The 14,804-nt window shown below is 60.2% G+C and overlaps 2 protein-coding genes across 2 annotated transcripts in view; both read left to right on the top strand.

The window, feature by feature from the left end:
* Window positions 1-3,996, top strand: part of ACTN4 (actinin alpha 4) — a 28,569-nt gene extending 24,573 nt beyond the window's left edge. The window contains 4 exon segments of the mRNA XM_065044234.1: window positions 89-541; window positions 706-1,068; window positions 1,070-1,093; window positions 3,580-3,996. Coding sequence (XP_064900306.1) covers window positions 89-541; window positions 706-1,068; window positions 1,070-1,093; window positions 3,580-3,939 — 1,200 coding nt within the window. The 3' untranslated portion in view covers window positions 3,940-3,996.
* A 2,856-nt stretch (window positions 3,997-6,852) lies between these two features.
* On the top strand, window positions 6,853-13,496 carry LOC135576912 (uncharacterized). The gene is made up of 6 exons (XM_065044240.1): window positions 6,853-8,623; window positions 10,587-10,661; window positions 10,795-11,091; window positions 11,552-11,851; window positions 12,526-12,627; window positions 12,836-13,496. The coding sequence occupies exons 1-6, from the start codon at window positions 7,717-7,719 to the stop codon at window positions 12,847-12,849; spliced, it is 1,695 nt and encodes a 564-aa protein (XP_064900312.1). The 5' UTR covers window positions 6,853-7,716; the 3' UTR covers window positions 12,850-13,496.
* Window positions 13,497-14,804: the final 1,308 nt, after the last annotated feature.

Here is a 14,804-nt window from a genome sequence, read left to right as displayed (position 1 = left end):
CTCTCTGCCCCCCCCATGTCTCTCTGCCCCCCATGTCTCTGCCCCCCATGTCTCTCTGTCCCCCCCCATGTCTCTCTGCCCCCCCCAGTCTCTCTGCCCCCCCATGTCTCTCTGCCCCCCCCACGTCTCTCTGCCCCCCCCATGTCTCTCTGCCCCCCCCACGTCTCTCTGCCCCCCCACGTCCTCTGCCCCCCCATGTCTCTCTGCCCCCCCACGTCTCTCTGCCCCCCCACGTCTCTCTGCCCCCCCCATGTGTCTCTCTGCCCCCCACGTCTCTCTGCCCCCCGTGTCTCTCTGCCCCCCACCATGTCTCTCTGCCCCCCGTGTCTCTGCCCCCCGTGTCTCTCTGCCCCCCACGTCTCTCTGCCCCCCCCACGTCTCTCTGCCCCCCGTGTCTCTCTGCCCCCCCCACGTCTCTCTGTCCCCCACGTCTCTCTGCCCCCCGTGTCTCTGCCCCCAGGACCACGGGGGGGCGCTGGGCCCCGAGGAGTTCAAGGCCTGTCTGATCAGCCTGGGCTACGACGTGGAGAACGACCGGCAGGTACCGGCCCCCGCTCTTCCTCCCGCCTCCTCCTCCTCCTCCTCCTCCGGTTCTCTCCCCTCTAACCCATCTCTGCCTCTCTCTCCTTCCTCCTCCTCCTCCTCCTCCTCGCTCTGCATGCGCCGCCGCTCTCCCTCCTCTCCCTCCTCTTCCTCCCGGCGCAGAAACGGGGGGGCAGCGACGCCGACGCCCGCGCCGGATCCAGCCTGGTAACGCTCGCCGCCGGTTTTCACCGCTTTTATTTCCCGTTTCCACCTTCTTTTTGTCGCCGCCGAGCTTGGGGGGGGAGCGATGCCGGGGGGGGCGATGCCGGGGGGGGGCGATGCCGGGGCGGGGGGCGATGCCGGGGCGGGGGGCAATGCCGGGGGGTCTCACCGCCGTCCCCCCGTAGGGTGACGCCAGAGTTCAGCCGCATCATGAGCCTGGTGGACCCCAACGGCAGCGGGCAGCGTCACCTTCCAGGCGTTCATCGACTCATGTCGCGGGAGACGACGGACACCGACACGGCCGACCAGGTCATCGCCTCCCTTCCGCGTGCTGGCGGGGGACAAGGTGCGTCCGCCACCCCCGCGCTGGGTTGTGCCCGGCTGGGGCGGGGGGACAGTGGACTGGAAACCGGTTGGCTGGTGACGCCAAACTGGGGGGAGCAGGTGACGCTGGGAGGAGCGGGTGACACTGGGAACTGGAGAACCTGGTGACGCTGGGAGGAGTGGTTGACACTGGGAACTGGGAGGAACGGGTGACGCTGAAGGAGCGGGGTGACACTGGGAACTGGGAGAAGAGTGGGTGGACACTGGGAACTGGGAGAACCTGGTGACACTGGGAGGAGCGGGGTGACGCTGGGAGGAACGGCTGACGCTGGGAGGAGCGGGTGGACACTGGGAGGAGCGGGTGACAGTGGGAACTGGGAGAACCTGGTGACACTGGAACTGGGAGGAGCGGGGTGACACTGGGAACTGGGAGGAAACTGGTGACGCTGGGAGAGTGGTTGACACTGGGAGGAACGGCTGACGCTGGGAGGAGCGGGTGACACTGGGAGGAGCGGGTGACGCTGGGAGGAGCGGGTGACACTGGAGAGCGGGTGACACTGAGAACTGGGAAGAGCGGGTGACACTGGAACTGGAGAACCTGGTGACGCTGGAGGAGTGGTTGACACTGGGAGGATCGGGTGACGCTGGAAGGAGCGGGTGACACTGGGAACTGGAAGAGGAGGTGACACTGAGAACTGGGAGGAGCGGGTGACACTGGGAGGAGCGGGGTGACACTGGGAACTGGGAAGAGTGGGTGACACTGGGAACTGGGAGGAGCAGGTGATACTGGGAGGAGCGGCTGACACTGGGAGGAGCGGGTGACGCTGGGAGGAGCGGCTGACGCTGGAAGGAGCGGGTGACACTGAAGGAGCGGGTGACACTGGGAGGAGCGGGTGACAGTGGAACTGGGAGAACCTGGTGGACACTGGGAACTGGGAGAACCTGGTGACGCTGGGAGGAGTGGTTGACACTGGGAGGAACGGGTGACGCTGGAAGAGCGGGTGACACTGGGAACTGGGAAGAGCGGGTGACACTGGGAACTGGGAGGAGCAGGTGACACTGGGAACTGGAGAGAAGCGGGTGACACTGGGAGGAGCAGGTGACACTGGAAGGAGTGGGTGACACTGAAGAAGTGGGTGACACTGGGAGGAGTGGGTGACACTGGGAACTGGGAGGACCCGGTGATACTGGGAACTGGGAGGAGCGTCTGACACTGGAGGAGCGGGTGCACTGGGTAATCTGAGCGGCGGGTTGACAATGGGAACTGGGAGGAGCGTCTGACACTGGGAGGAGCGGGTGACACTGGGAGGAGCGGGTGACAGTGGCGGGAGCGGCTGACGCTGGGAGGAGCGGGGGGGGTGACAGTGGGAGGAGCGGGTGACGCTGGGAGAGCGGGTGACGCTGGGAGGAGCGGGTGACACTGGGAGGAGCGGGTGACACTGGGAGGAGCGGGTGACACTGGGCGGAGCGGCTGACGCTGGGAGGAGCGTGTGACAGTGGGAGGAGCGGGTGACGCTGGGAGGAGCGGGTGACGCTGGGAGGAGGCGGGTGACACTGGAAGAAGCGGGTGACACTGGGAGGAGTGGGTGACACTGGGAGGAGCAGGTGACACTGGGCTGAGCGGGTGACAATGGGAACTGGGAGGAGCGGGTGACACTGGAAACTGGGAGGAGCGGGTGACGCTGGGAGGAGCGGGTGACACTGGGAGGAGCGGGTGACGCTGGGAGGAGCGGGTGACGCTGGGAGGAGCGGGTGACACTGGAAGGAGCGGGTGACACTGGGAGGAGCAGGTGACACTGGGCTGAGCGGGTGACAATGGGAACTGGGAGGAGCTGGTGACACTGGAAACTGGGAGGAGCGGGTGACACTGGGCGGCGTGGGTGATACTGAAGGAGCGGGTGACACTGGGAGGAGCGGGTGACACTGGAGGAGCGGGTGACGCTGGGAGGAGCGGCTGACGCTGAAGGAGCGGGTGACACTGGAGGAGCGGGTGACACTGGGAACTGGGGAGGAGCGGGTGACACTGGAACTGGGAGGAGCGGGTGACACTGGGCGGCGTGGGTGATACTGGAAGGAGCGGGGTGACACTGGGAGGAGCGGGTGACACTGGGCGGCGCGGGTGATACTGGAAGGAGCGGGTGACACTGGGAGGAGCGGGTGACACTGGGCTGAGCGGGTGACACTGGGAACTGGGAGGAGCGGGGTGACACTGGAACTGGAAGGAGCGGGTGACACTGGGAGGAGTGGGTGATGCTGGGAGGAGCGGGTGACGCTGGAAGGAACGGGTGATGCTGAAAGGAGCGGGTGACACTGGGCGGAGCGGGTGACGCTGGGCGGAGCAGGTGACAGTGGGCGGAGCGGCTGACGCTGGAAGGAGTGGTTGACACTGGGAGGAGCGGTTGACACTGGGAGGAACGGGTGACGCTGGGCAGAGCGGGTGACACTGGCGGAGCGGCTGACCGCTGGGCGGAGCCCCTGACGCGGGTGTTTCCTTTCCGTGCCCTCCAGAACTACATCACGGCGGAGGAGCTGCGGCGGGAGCTGCCCCCCGAGCAGGCCGAGTACTGCATCGCGCGCATGGCGCCGTACCGCGGCCCCGACGCCGGCCCCGCCGCCCTCGACTACAAATCCTTCTCCACCGCCCTCTACGGGCTGAGAGCGACCTCTGAGCGCCGCGCCGGCCGCCCCTTCCCGTCACCGGGGCGCGGGGTCTCATGTTCCGCCGATCACACCTTGCCCCCCCCAACCCCCCCCCCCACACACACCTATGCAAGGATTATTTTTGGGTTGATTTCTGTCACTTTTGGGGGGGGTTCTCAGCTTTTCTGCGGCTCCGACGCAGATGGTTTATTTTTTATGTTAATATAAACCCTTTCTATTTTTCAGTGACACCCAAATTAGCCGCCCCCCCCCCATCCCCCCCACCCCATTGCCCACCCATCCCCCCACCCATCCCCCCCCACATCCCCCCCCCCATCCCCCCCACCCATCCCCCCACCCCATCCCCCCCACATCCCCCCCCCACATCCTCCCCCATCCATCCCCCACCCCATCCCCCCACCATCCCCCCCACCCATCACCCCCACCCATCTCCCCCACCCATCCCCACCCATCCCCCCCATCATCCCCCCCACCCATCCTCCCCCATCCCCCCCATTCACCCCCCATCCCCCTCACCCATCCCCCACCCATCCCCCCCACATCCCCCCCCACATCCTCCCCCATCCATCCCCCCACCCCATCCCCCCACCATCCCCCCCACCCATCCCCCCACCCATCTCCCCCCACCCATCCCCCCACCCATCCCCCCACCATACCCCCCACCCATCCCCCCCACCCATCCCCCCACCATACCCCCCACCCATCCCCCCCACCATCCCCCCACCCAATCCCCCACCCATCCCCCCCACCCATCCGCCCCCATCCCCCCCCACCCATCCTCCCCCATTCACCCCCCCCATCCCCCCACCCATTCCCCACCCATTCCCCCACCATCCCCCCACCCATCCCCCCCACCATCCCCCCACCCATCCTCCCCCATCCCCCCATTCACCCCCCCCATCCCCCCACCCATTCCCACACCCATCCTCCCACCCACCCCCTCTACCCCATCCCCCCCCTCCATCCCCCCCACCCATCCCCCCACCCATCCCCCACCCACCCACCCCCCCACCCATCCCCCCACCCATCCCCACCCATCCCCCCCACCCCATCCCCCTCCCCTTTTTCTGCCTTTTCCGGAGCAGAAAAGTCCAAGAAGAATCCAAAGGGGCCCTTTGCGCCCCCCCCCCCCCCCCCCCCTTGGAGCAGGTTTTTCTGAGGACCAAAAAAATCTTTAAGAAAGCAAAAAAAATCCTAAAAAAACGCAAAAAAAAGCAAAAAAAACCCCAAAAACAAACAAAAAAAAAGCCTGATCTTTGAAGATTTAAATGAAAACCAGAAGGTTCCTATTTAGTTTATTAACTTACGGATTTATTATATAAATATATATTCACCTTGCAGCATCTAGCACCGGTTTCTTGGCCGTGTAATTAATTAAAGTCTCGCTGGTAACTGTTAATGAGGACACTGTTCCCTTCCTCACCCGCTGGGGGGCGCCCGGGGACCCCCCGCGGGTCTTTTATTGGGGGGGTCCGGGACAATAAACGGTGTCGGATTTTTATGGGCCCTGAGCAGCATCTTTGTCATTTCGGGTGGGGGGGGGGTGTCCCAAAATCACAGGAATTTGGCTTAAAACCCCTCAGGAAGCGGGACCCCCCCCCCATCGTGTTGGTTATTCTGGAAATTGGGGCGGGGGGGGGAATAATTGGTATTTCTATATGGAGAAATGGTCCTCCGGGCGGCCCCCTGGTGGCCGGAGGGGGGGGGGGGGGGGGGCGCTATCGCGGCGGCGCGCATGAGCAGTGCCGCTGTTCCCAACGCGCTCCGTGCTGCCGCCCGGTGAGCGAAGCGCGGGAACTGCCCGGAGGGGCGGGGACATGCAAATGAAGCGCTCGCCGGCCGAAGGGGCCGCCGGGAAAGTGAAACGGGAATGGAGGGGCGGGAAAAAGGAGCGGGAATGGAACTGAAATGGAAATAAACGGGGACGAGCGGGGAGGGAACGGGGGGAAAAAGTGGCGGCGAATGTGTGCGGGGGAATTCCCGCCAAAAGGGGGGCTGAGGCGGGGGGGGGGGCGGATATGGGGGTTCTGGGGTTGGGGGGGGCTATAGGGGATTTGAGGTGATTTTGGGGCCCCTGGAGCAGCTTTTTTGTGTTTTGAGGTGATTTTTGTGCCTCTGTTTTGTGTTTTGAGGCGATTTTGGTGCCTTCATTTTGTGTTTCGAGGTGATTTTGGAGCCTCCAGAGCAGCTTTTCTTGTGTTTTGAGGTGATTTTGTGCCTATGTTTCATGTTTTGAGGTGATTTTGTGCTTCTGTTTTGTGTTTCAAGGTGATTTTGAAAGTCCTGAGCAGCTTTTTTTGTGTTTCGAGGTCATTTTGGTGCCTCCATTTTGTGTCTTGAGGTCATTTTGTTGCCTCCATTTTGTGTTTTGGGGTGATTTTGGTGCCACTGGAGCAGCATTTCTGTATTTTGAGGTGATTTTGGTGCCTCCATTTTGTGTCTTGAGGTGATTTTGTGCCTCCATTTTGTGTTTCGAGGTCATTTTGGTGCCTCCATTTTGTATTTCGAGGTCATTTTATTGCCCCCATTTTGTGTCTCGAGGTGATTTTGGTGCCTCCATTTTGTGTCTTGAGGTGATTGATTTTGGTGCCTCCATTTTGTGTCTTGAGGTGATTTTGGTGCCTCCATTTTGTGTTTCGAGGTGATTTTGTTGCCTCTATTTTGTATTTCGAGGTCATTTTGTTGCCTCCATTTTGTGTCTCGGGGTGATTTTGGTGCCTCCATTTTGTGTTTCGAGGTGATTTTGGTGCCTCCATTTTGTGTTTCGAGGTGATTTTGGTGCCTCTGTTTTATGTCTTGAGGTGATTTTGGTGCCTCCATTTTGTTTCTTGAGGTGATTTTGTTGCCTCCATTTTGTGTCTTGAGGTGATTTTGGTGCCTCCATTTTGTTTCTTGAGGTGATTTTGTTGCCTCCATTTTGTGTCTTGAGGTGATTTTGGTGCCTCCATTTTGTATTTTGAGGTCATTTTGTTGCCCCCATTTTGTGTTTCGAGGTCATTTTGTTGCCTCCATTTTGTATTTTGAGGTCAATTTGTTGCCCCCATTTTGTGTTTCGAGGTCATTTTGTTGCCTCCATTTTGTGCTTCGAGGTCATTTTGTTGCCTCCATTTTGTGCTTCGAGTGATTTTGGTGCCTCCATTTTGTGTTTCGAGGTGATTTTGTTGCCTCCATTTTGTGTCTCGAGGTGATTTTGTTGCTCCAAGAACCTCCCCAACAAAGCTGACACAAGCGCTTCTCCATGGCCCTGATCAGTTACAGCCGTAATTAGTCTCAGGATCAGTCTCAGATCAGTCTCAGGATCAGTCTCAGGATCAGTCTCAGGATCCCCGCTCTCGCCTTTGCCCACCAGGCCTCCCCCGCCACGATAAAGCGATAACAGAACGGAAATCTCGATGCATCCGCGGGTCGGAAAAGTCTAAAGTGTTTTACTGATGCTACTAATAAAATAGAGAAAATAATATAAGGTATATAAAACCAATCTGGAAAACGGCAGCAGCTGCAGGGCAGGCACCCGAAATCCCGGACTGGACTCTGCAGCCACGCGGAGCTGGATTTGGTCCTTTGGCCTCGGTTCGCAGCAATGAATCACAAGGTCCTCTCCTAATGTCGGCCATAGGGAAAAATGATGAGTAATATACCTCATTTTATACGAAATATGATGTGAATGGGATGTTATACTTAGTTGGTCGGTTTTTGGCCACCTGTTTCTCGTTGGCCCCTCGCGGGATGTGCGTCCATCCTTATCAATGACCTCGCATTCCGTTGCTATGGCTACCAAAACACATCTGGCTTTCAGGAAAGCACACTTAGCAAGACTTGAGTTGAAATTCATTAAAAGAGAGACTTTTTAACAAAACCAGGACACGCGGCGACAGCCCCACGTCCAGCGCGCGGTTTCCTGCGGCCAGCGGCTTCTCCTTCGTTATCAGCTTCTTTGTTATCAGCTTCTTCGTTATTGCTTCTCCTTCGTTATCGGCGCTTCTGATGGCGTCGGACGGGTGGAGAAGGCGGTTCAGAGACACCGGGCAGCACCGGCCACACGGAGCCCCGAGCAGCCCCGGATCGCGGTGCCGTGGTGCTCAACAGCCTCTTGGTGCTCAACAGCGTCCCCACGATGCTCAACAACGTCCCCATGATGCTCAACAACGTCCCCATGATGCTCAGCAACGTCCTCACGATGCTCAACGTCTTCAAGATGCTCAGCAGCGTCCTCACGATGCTCAGCAACGTCCCATGATGCTCAGCACCGTCCTCACGATGCTCAGCAATGTCCTCATGATGCTCAGCAACGTCCTCACGATGCTCAACGTCTTCAAGATGCTCAGTAACGTCCTCATGATGCTCAACAGCGTCCCCATGATGCTCAACAACGTCCTCAAGATGCTCAGCATCGTCCCCATGATGCTCAACATCATCCCCATGATGCTCAGCAACGTCCCCATGATGCTCAACAGCATCTTCATGATGCTCAACAGCATCTTCATGATGCTCAACAACGTCCTCAAGATGCTCAACAGCGTCCCCATGATGCTCAACAGCGTCCCCATGATGCTCAACAGCGTCCCCATGATGCTCATCAACGTCCCCATGATGCTCAACAGCATCTTCATGATGCTCAACAACGTCCTCAAGATGCTCAACAGCGTCCCCATGATGCTCAGCAATGTCCTCAAGATGCTCAGCAACATCCCCATGGTGCTCAACAGCGTCCCCATGGTGCTCAACAACGTCCTCAAGATGCTCAGTAACATCCCCATGGTGCTCAGCAACGTCCCCATGATGTTCAGCAATGTCCCCATGATGCTCAACAGCCTCAAGATGCTCAACAACGTCCCCATGGTGCTCAACAACATCCCCATGGTGCTCAACAACATCCCCATGGTGCTCCTCGGTGAGTGTCTCATCTTTTCCCCTCCCCCGGCTTCTCCCGTCGCTTCCCAAACATCTTCTTTCCCCTCTTTTCCCATTTCTCCCCCTCTTCTTTGCTTTCTTGTATTGTAGGAAACGTCTCACAAATCGAACAGGCAGGATCTCTCAGCAAAGCGTATTTAATAACCATTTTGCAAGACCCGGTGTTCTACCTATAGGTCGGCACACACCATAGGGCAATAACCCCTCAAAATCCCCGTTCCCCATTGGTCAGTATCGAGGGTTATAGACCACCCGACGCACACAATATTGATATGGATTCCTGGCTACGCTTCCCCCTAATTAACGGAGATATTGCAAGCCCTGTAATGTCGTGCTCATCAATAAAAAGGGGGAAAGGGGGATTGGGGTGCTCAGGATCCCTGTGCTCATGGGATCCGCTGAATCTTCGCGTCACGTTGTGTTTTCTCTTCCTCTTTCCGTTCCTTATCTCACTGTTTAATCTCAGCCGCGGGTTTTCTTCCTCTTGCTCATCACGTTCTCCATTCCCACCCAACCGGGGGGCGCCGGGGCTGCTGTGCCCTCGCATCCCAACCCCAGCGGCACCACCTCGACCTGCCCAGACCCCAAAGCTCCCCCATTGCTTCACGTCCAACGCACCATTTCCCGATAGCGATCGATCAGCAAATCGCTTCCGGCAGGAGAAATAACCTCATCAACACGTGTAGCGGGACGATAAGCAACGTGGTTTGTTGATCATATCTTCCCCTCGATGGCTTGTGAGATGGTTTTTAGCTTTAATTCATCTCCCCGTGGTGCAAAGAGGACCCGTGGGTGTGAATCGGCTGCGGAGGGGCCGGAGCGTTGCCCATGGGGGTGGGGATGCTGTGGCGCGGGTGTGAAAAGGACCCGTGTGTGTGATTTGGCTGTGGAGGGGCCGGGGTGTTGCCCACGGGGGCCAGAACGCCGTGGCACCGGTGCAAAGAGGACCCGTGTGTGTGAATCGGCTGCGGAGGGGCCGGGGCGTTGCCCACGGGGGTGGGGACGCTGTGGCGCGGGTGTGAAAAGGACCCGTGTGTGTGATTTGGCTGTGGAGGGGCCGGGGTGTTGCCCGCGGGGGTGGGGACGCCGTGGCGCGGTGCAAAGAGGACCCGTGTGTGTGAATCGGCTGCGGAGGGGCCGGGGTGTTGCCCACGGGGGCCGGGACGCCGTGGCACCGGTGCAAAGAGGACCCGTGTGTGTGATTCGGCTGCCGAGGGGCCGGAGTGTCACCCGCGGGGGCCGGGACGCCGTGGTGTGGGTGTGAAAAGGACCCGTGTGTGTGATTTGGCTGTGGAGGGGCCGGAGCGTTGCCCGCGGGGGCCGGGACGCCGTGGCGCCGGTGCAAAGAGGACCCGTGTGTGTGAATTGGCTGCCGAGGGGCCAGGGTGTTGCCCACGGGGGCCGGGACGCCGTGGTGCGGGTGTGAAAAGGACCCGTGTGTGTGAATCGGCTGTGGAGGGGCCGGGGCGTTGCCCGCGGGGGCCGGGACGCCGTGGTGTGGGTGCAAAGAGGACCCGTGTGTGTGAATCGGCTGCGGAGGGGCCGGAGCGTTGCCCACGGGGGCCGGGACGCCGTGGCGCGGGTGTGAAAAGGACCCGTGTGTGTGAATCGGCTGCGGAGGGGCCGGGGCGTTGCCCACGGGGGTGGGGACGCCGTGGTGTGGGTGTGAAAAGGACCCGTGTGTGTGAATCGGCTGCGGAGGGGCCGGGGCGTTGCCCGCGGGGGTGGGGACGCCGTGGTGTGGGTGTGAAAAGGACCCGTGTGTGTGAATCGGCTGCGGAGGGGCCGGGGCGTTGCCCGCGGGGGCCGGGACGCCGTGGTGTGGGTGTGAAAAGGACCCGTGTGTGTGAATCGGCTGCGGAGGGGCCGGGGCGTTGCCCGCGGGGGTGGGGACGCCGTGGCGCGGTGGCCGCGCCGGTGATTTCCGTCCTGTCCCCTCGCAGCCGCGTTGCTGTCGTCTGGACGCCGACCGCTCCCGCTCCTCCTGCCGCTGCTGCCGCCGGCCGCGTCCTCGGTGGGTACGTGCAGCCCGACCCTCCGAATCCGCTCTCCGGTTGCGTTGGGTGTCTGGAACACAGAGAAACGGGATGTCTCGCTTTTCCCCACGCAAACCTCCCTCCCAACCTCCAAACCCCTGCTGTTCCTCCCCAGCCCCGCTCCTGCCCCCCACGCTCTCCGCAGACCCCAGCCGCCCTTTCTACTACGAAGGGGAGCGTCTCGCCTTGGTCTGCGCGGCCAGGACGCCGATGAAGATCGCCGGGTTCCGCTTCTTCAACCAGAGCGGGGAGCAGGTGGGCCCGCAAGTGCTGCACCCGCTCCCCACGGCCTGGCTGCCGCTCACGGCCGCCGCGGCGGCCGCCGGCGAGTACACCTGCATGTACTTCGTGGAGGACGCCGGGCGAGAAGTGCCTTCCGATCGCAGCGTTCCCCTCGCCGTCGAGGTTCGGGGTACGTTGGTCTTGTCGTATCTTCCCGTCACACCTGGCGCCGCGTTTCTCCTTCGAGAGCGTCGCCTTGTCCTCGGGTCGCCCCTGGGCCGCGCTGGCCCCGCACAAGCTTTTGCGGCCCAGGATTGCTCTGAGAGAGCAGGAGTTTGTCGGCTTGACAGCTGCGCGAGGGTTTGGGGTGAATTACTCACGTTTTTACACTGGGCGTGTGAAAATACCTGTTTTCTGCGAATAGAAGGAAACCACGACCAGCTCTGAGATCCAGGGGCCTTTTCTCCTCTGCCCGTGGGCAAAGAGTCACGAATGACCCCCAGACCCTGTTTTATGGCTCAAGACTCCGTATTTTCCTCAATAACAGAAGAATGAACTGATTTTCTAGCCGTGACGCCAGCGTTGGTGTCCACGCGTTTGGTCCGTGTTGCGTCGCGTTGCTTCATTGTGGGTTTTCTTCTCCTTTCCAGCCGCTCCCGCGGCCCCGACGTTTTCCCTGGACCCTCAGCAGCGCATCTATAGAACCGGGGGCTCCGTCACGCTGCGCTGCTCCGTCCCCGCGTCTCCGGATTACGTCCGGGAGGTGCAGTACTACGGCGACTCCGGCCTCGCCGTCTCCATCCCGGTGTGGAACGTGCGGAACTGCAGCTACGAGCTGCGCCTGGCGGGACGGGAGCTCTCGGGCTCCTACAGCTGCGCCTATTTTGTGTACAAATCCGCGCGGCCCGTGCGCTCGGGGAGGAGCCGCTGGATCCGCGTGACCGTGAAACGTGAGTGTGCAAACCCGTCCTCACCGGGGCATCTCCGTCCTTAGTTATCAATCCACCCCTTCCTGCTGGGATTCGGTCCCGTATTTGAACCTGGGCTCTTCTCGTTGCGTCTTTCATTGATCTCAGATGGGCCTTTGGTTGTTTAAGCGCCGATATTGTTTCTAGTCCGTCACCTCGAAGGGGTTTAGTCTGGATAAACCCTTTTCTTCCCAGCAAAGGGCAGAACAAGCCATTCACGTCTTCCTTTTACCCCTGAAATCGTTATTTCCTCCCCATTTGATTCCGTTCTTCCCAGCAAAGCGTGAACAGACCTGATCCCTCGGGTGGTCGCTGCAGCCTGGAGCCGTTTGGGTGAATACGAGCGTTTTACAGCTTTGGTTTTCAGCAAGCTCAGCTCCTAAGTGCTGTGGAGCAGAGAGCGTATTAAATATCACACAACCTTATAGGTGATTCGTTCTATCTAGGACACATTTACTTAAGCTAGGTTGATATGGGACTTAAGCCGGGCTCATCCCTGCGAGCAGCAGAACCGCGGGGTTGAACCGACGAGGTTCTCGGGGACGGGGGTGGTGACGGGGTGGGGGTGGCGCTTGCACTCGGTGGTTTTTGGGGGTCTCTTCCAAGCAGAACGACTCTGGGATTCCATGGCCAAGTCACCGTTGGTTCCTCCGCAGGCCACCAGATCGGCTGGATTCGAGACGCCGCTGTCGGGGGCTCGTTCTTCACCATCAACGGCCTCATCTTTGTCTTCACCCACCTCCGGATGAAGAGACAAGGTAAATATCTCACTTTTGTTCACTCTCGGACTCCTGGGACTTGGTTTTCTTTGCCGGAAAATGCCCCGGGTTGACGGTTTTTCCGCCCTCCTTCCCAAAGAGGGAGGGAGGAGAGGAGCGTTCTGCGCACGGGGGAGGGTGCTCTGCACCGAGGTTTGGAGGGGTCTGCTCCTCGCCCTCCTTTCATCCCCGGATTTGTCCCCCATAGAGCGCCAAGACTGAGGAGCCGCCGGAGGAGCTGCCGCTGCGCTCCATCGCGCCGGGTTCTTATTTACATGGCAAATGTAAACCGCTGCACCTCGGGCTTTACCCACACAACCCCCGGGACCTCTGGACGTCATCCAGTCCAGCCCACCCGGAGCAGGTCACGGCATCCCAGGCGGCTTCGAATGCCTCCAGGGATACTGATCCATTGGTCACGTCCCCCTCAGCTTCTCTTCTCCAGCTCCACGCCCCGGCGGAGCGTCTCCTCGTCACCAAGATGCTCCAGACCCCTCGGCGTCCCCGTGTCCCTCCCTGGACTCTCCAGTCCTTGTGCTTAGACTGGGGAGCCCAGAGCTGGTCCCAGTTGGGGCAGAGCAGAGCGGGAGGATCCTTCTCATGCCCCCAGCCTCAGGCTGTTGGGGAGGGGTTGGGGAGCAGGACGCACGCCCAGATCCGCTTGTTGCCCCCCGGGTGTCCCACATTTGCTGTCCAGGCCCAATAAACACGCGGTGTCTGCGCTGTCGCCCCCCGGCTCCTCTCTGTAGAGCCGATGCCTCGGGGAGGGAAACGCGATCGTTGATCCCTGTTGGTTCCTTCCAACCCGGGACATCCTGTGGTTCTTCCTCGCTGCGTCCCACTGTCGTGGGGATTTGGTGCTGGGAACAGGGTCACACTTGGGGACCCAGCGTGGGGACGTTGGGGTCAGTGCCATTGCTATGAAGTGTGTAACCAACACCTTTGGCGCAGTAATAAGTGGCCGTGTCCTGGGCCCTGAGGTTGTTCAGCTGCAGCGTCACCAGCTCTGCCCGTTGTCCCTGGTCATGGTGTCCCCAAATCTCGACCGATGGCGCGTAGCCGGTGTAGCCACCATTGTACCAAATACCCGCAAGGAACTCGAGCCCCGTGTTGGGCGCCTGTCGCACCCAGAACATGGCGAAGCTGCTGAAGAGAAGGTGGAGCTGGGCGGCCATTGAGCTGGTGGAGTCCGGGGGCGGCCTCGTGTCCCCCGGGGGTCCCTGCGCCTCGTTTGCAAGGGCTCGGGATTCACCTTCAGCAGCGTCGTCATGGGTTGGGGGCGACAGGGAAGGGGCTCGAGTTTGTCGCGGGTATTTACAGCACTGGTGGTAGCACCTACTACGCGCCATCGGTCAAGGGCCGGGCCACCATCTCGAGGGACAACGGGCAGAGCACGGTGACGCTGCAGCTGAACAGCCTCAAGGCCGAGGACACGGCCACTTATTACTGCGCCAAAGACGCCCGTGACACTGGTGGTTATGGTAACGCTGATCAGATTGACCCCAAAACCCACCCCAATGTCCCTGCGCTGGGTCCCCAAATGTGCCCCAGTTCCCCGCACAAAATGGTGGGAGGGTCTGGGAATGGGAGGGAAGGGGATCAAGATGGAGGATGGAAAATGGCGGGAAGGGGCTCAAGATGGAGGATGGAAAATGGAGGGAAGGGGATCAAGATGGAGGATGGAAAATGGCAGGAAGGGAATCAAGATGGAGGATGGAAAATGGCGGGAAGGGGATCAAGGTGGAGGATGGAAAATGGAGGGAAGGGAATCAAGATGGAGGATGGAAAATGGCGGGAAGGGAATCAAGATGGAGGATGGAAAATGGCGGGAAGGGAATCAAGATGGAGGATGGAAAATGGCGGGAAGGGAATCAAGATGGAGGATGGAAAGTGGAGGGAAGGGAATCAAGATGGAGGGGGGAGCTGAAGATGGACCGGGGGTCTCGAGACGGAGGGCAGGATCCTTCCACCACCACGACACCCTCCATCTCAACATCCTCCCTCCACCTTGAGACCCTGGATTCCAATTCCCTCCCCTCCATCTTGCCATCCTCCATTTTAAGACCCTCCCCCCATCTTGAGATCCTCCATCTTGATTCCCTTCCCTCCATTTTCCATCCTCCATCTTGAGCCCCTTCCCTCTATTTTCCATCCTCCATCTTGATTCCCTTCCCGCC

The sequence above is a fragment of the Columba livia genome, chromosome 34 (genome assembly GCF_036013475.1).
Source record: "Columba livia isolate bColLiv1 breed racing homer chromosome 34, bColLiv1.pat.W.v2, whole genome shotgun sequence".
NCBI classification, from domain to species: Eukaryota; Metazoa; Chordata; class Aves; order Columbiformes; family Columbidae; genus Columba; species Columba livia.
Note: the sequence above shows the minus strand (reverse complement) of the source record. Positions and strands in the feature narration are given on the sequence as shown.

What these genes read in the sequence shown, in the direction of transcription:
- LOC135576912 (XM_065044240.1), top strand. Translation starts at nt 7,717, where the DNA reads ATGGCGTCGGACGGGTGGAGAAGGCGGTTCAGAGACACCGGGCAGCAC. An exon ending in CATCCCCATGGTGCTCCTCG is followed by an intron (nt 8,624 to 10,586) that starts GTGAGTGTCTCA and finishes GTCCCCTCGCAG; the next exon opens with CCGCGTTGCTGTCGTCTGGA. An exon ending in CCTCGCCGTCGAGGTTCGGG is followed by an intron (nt 11,092 to 11,551) that starts GTACGTTGGTCT and finishes TCTCCTTTCCAG; the next exon opens with CCGCTCCCGCGGCCCCGACG.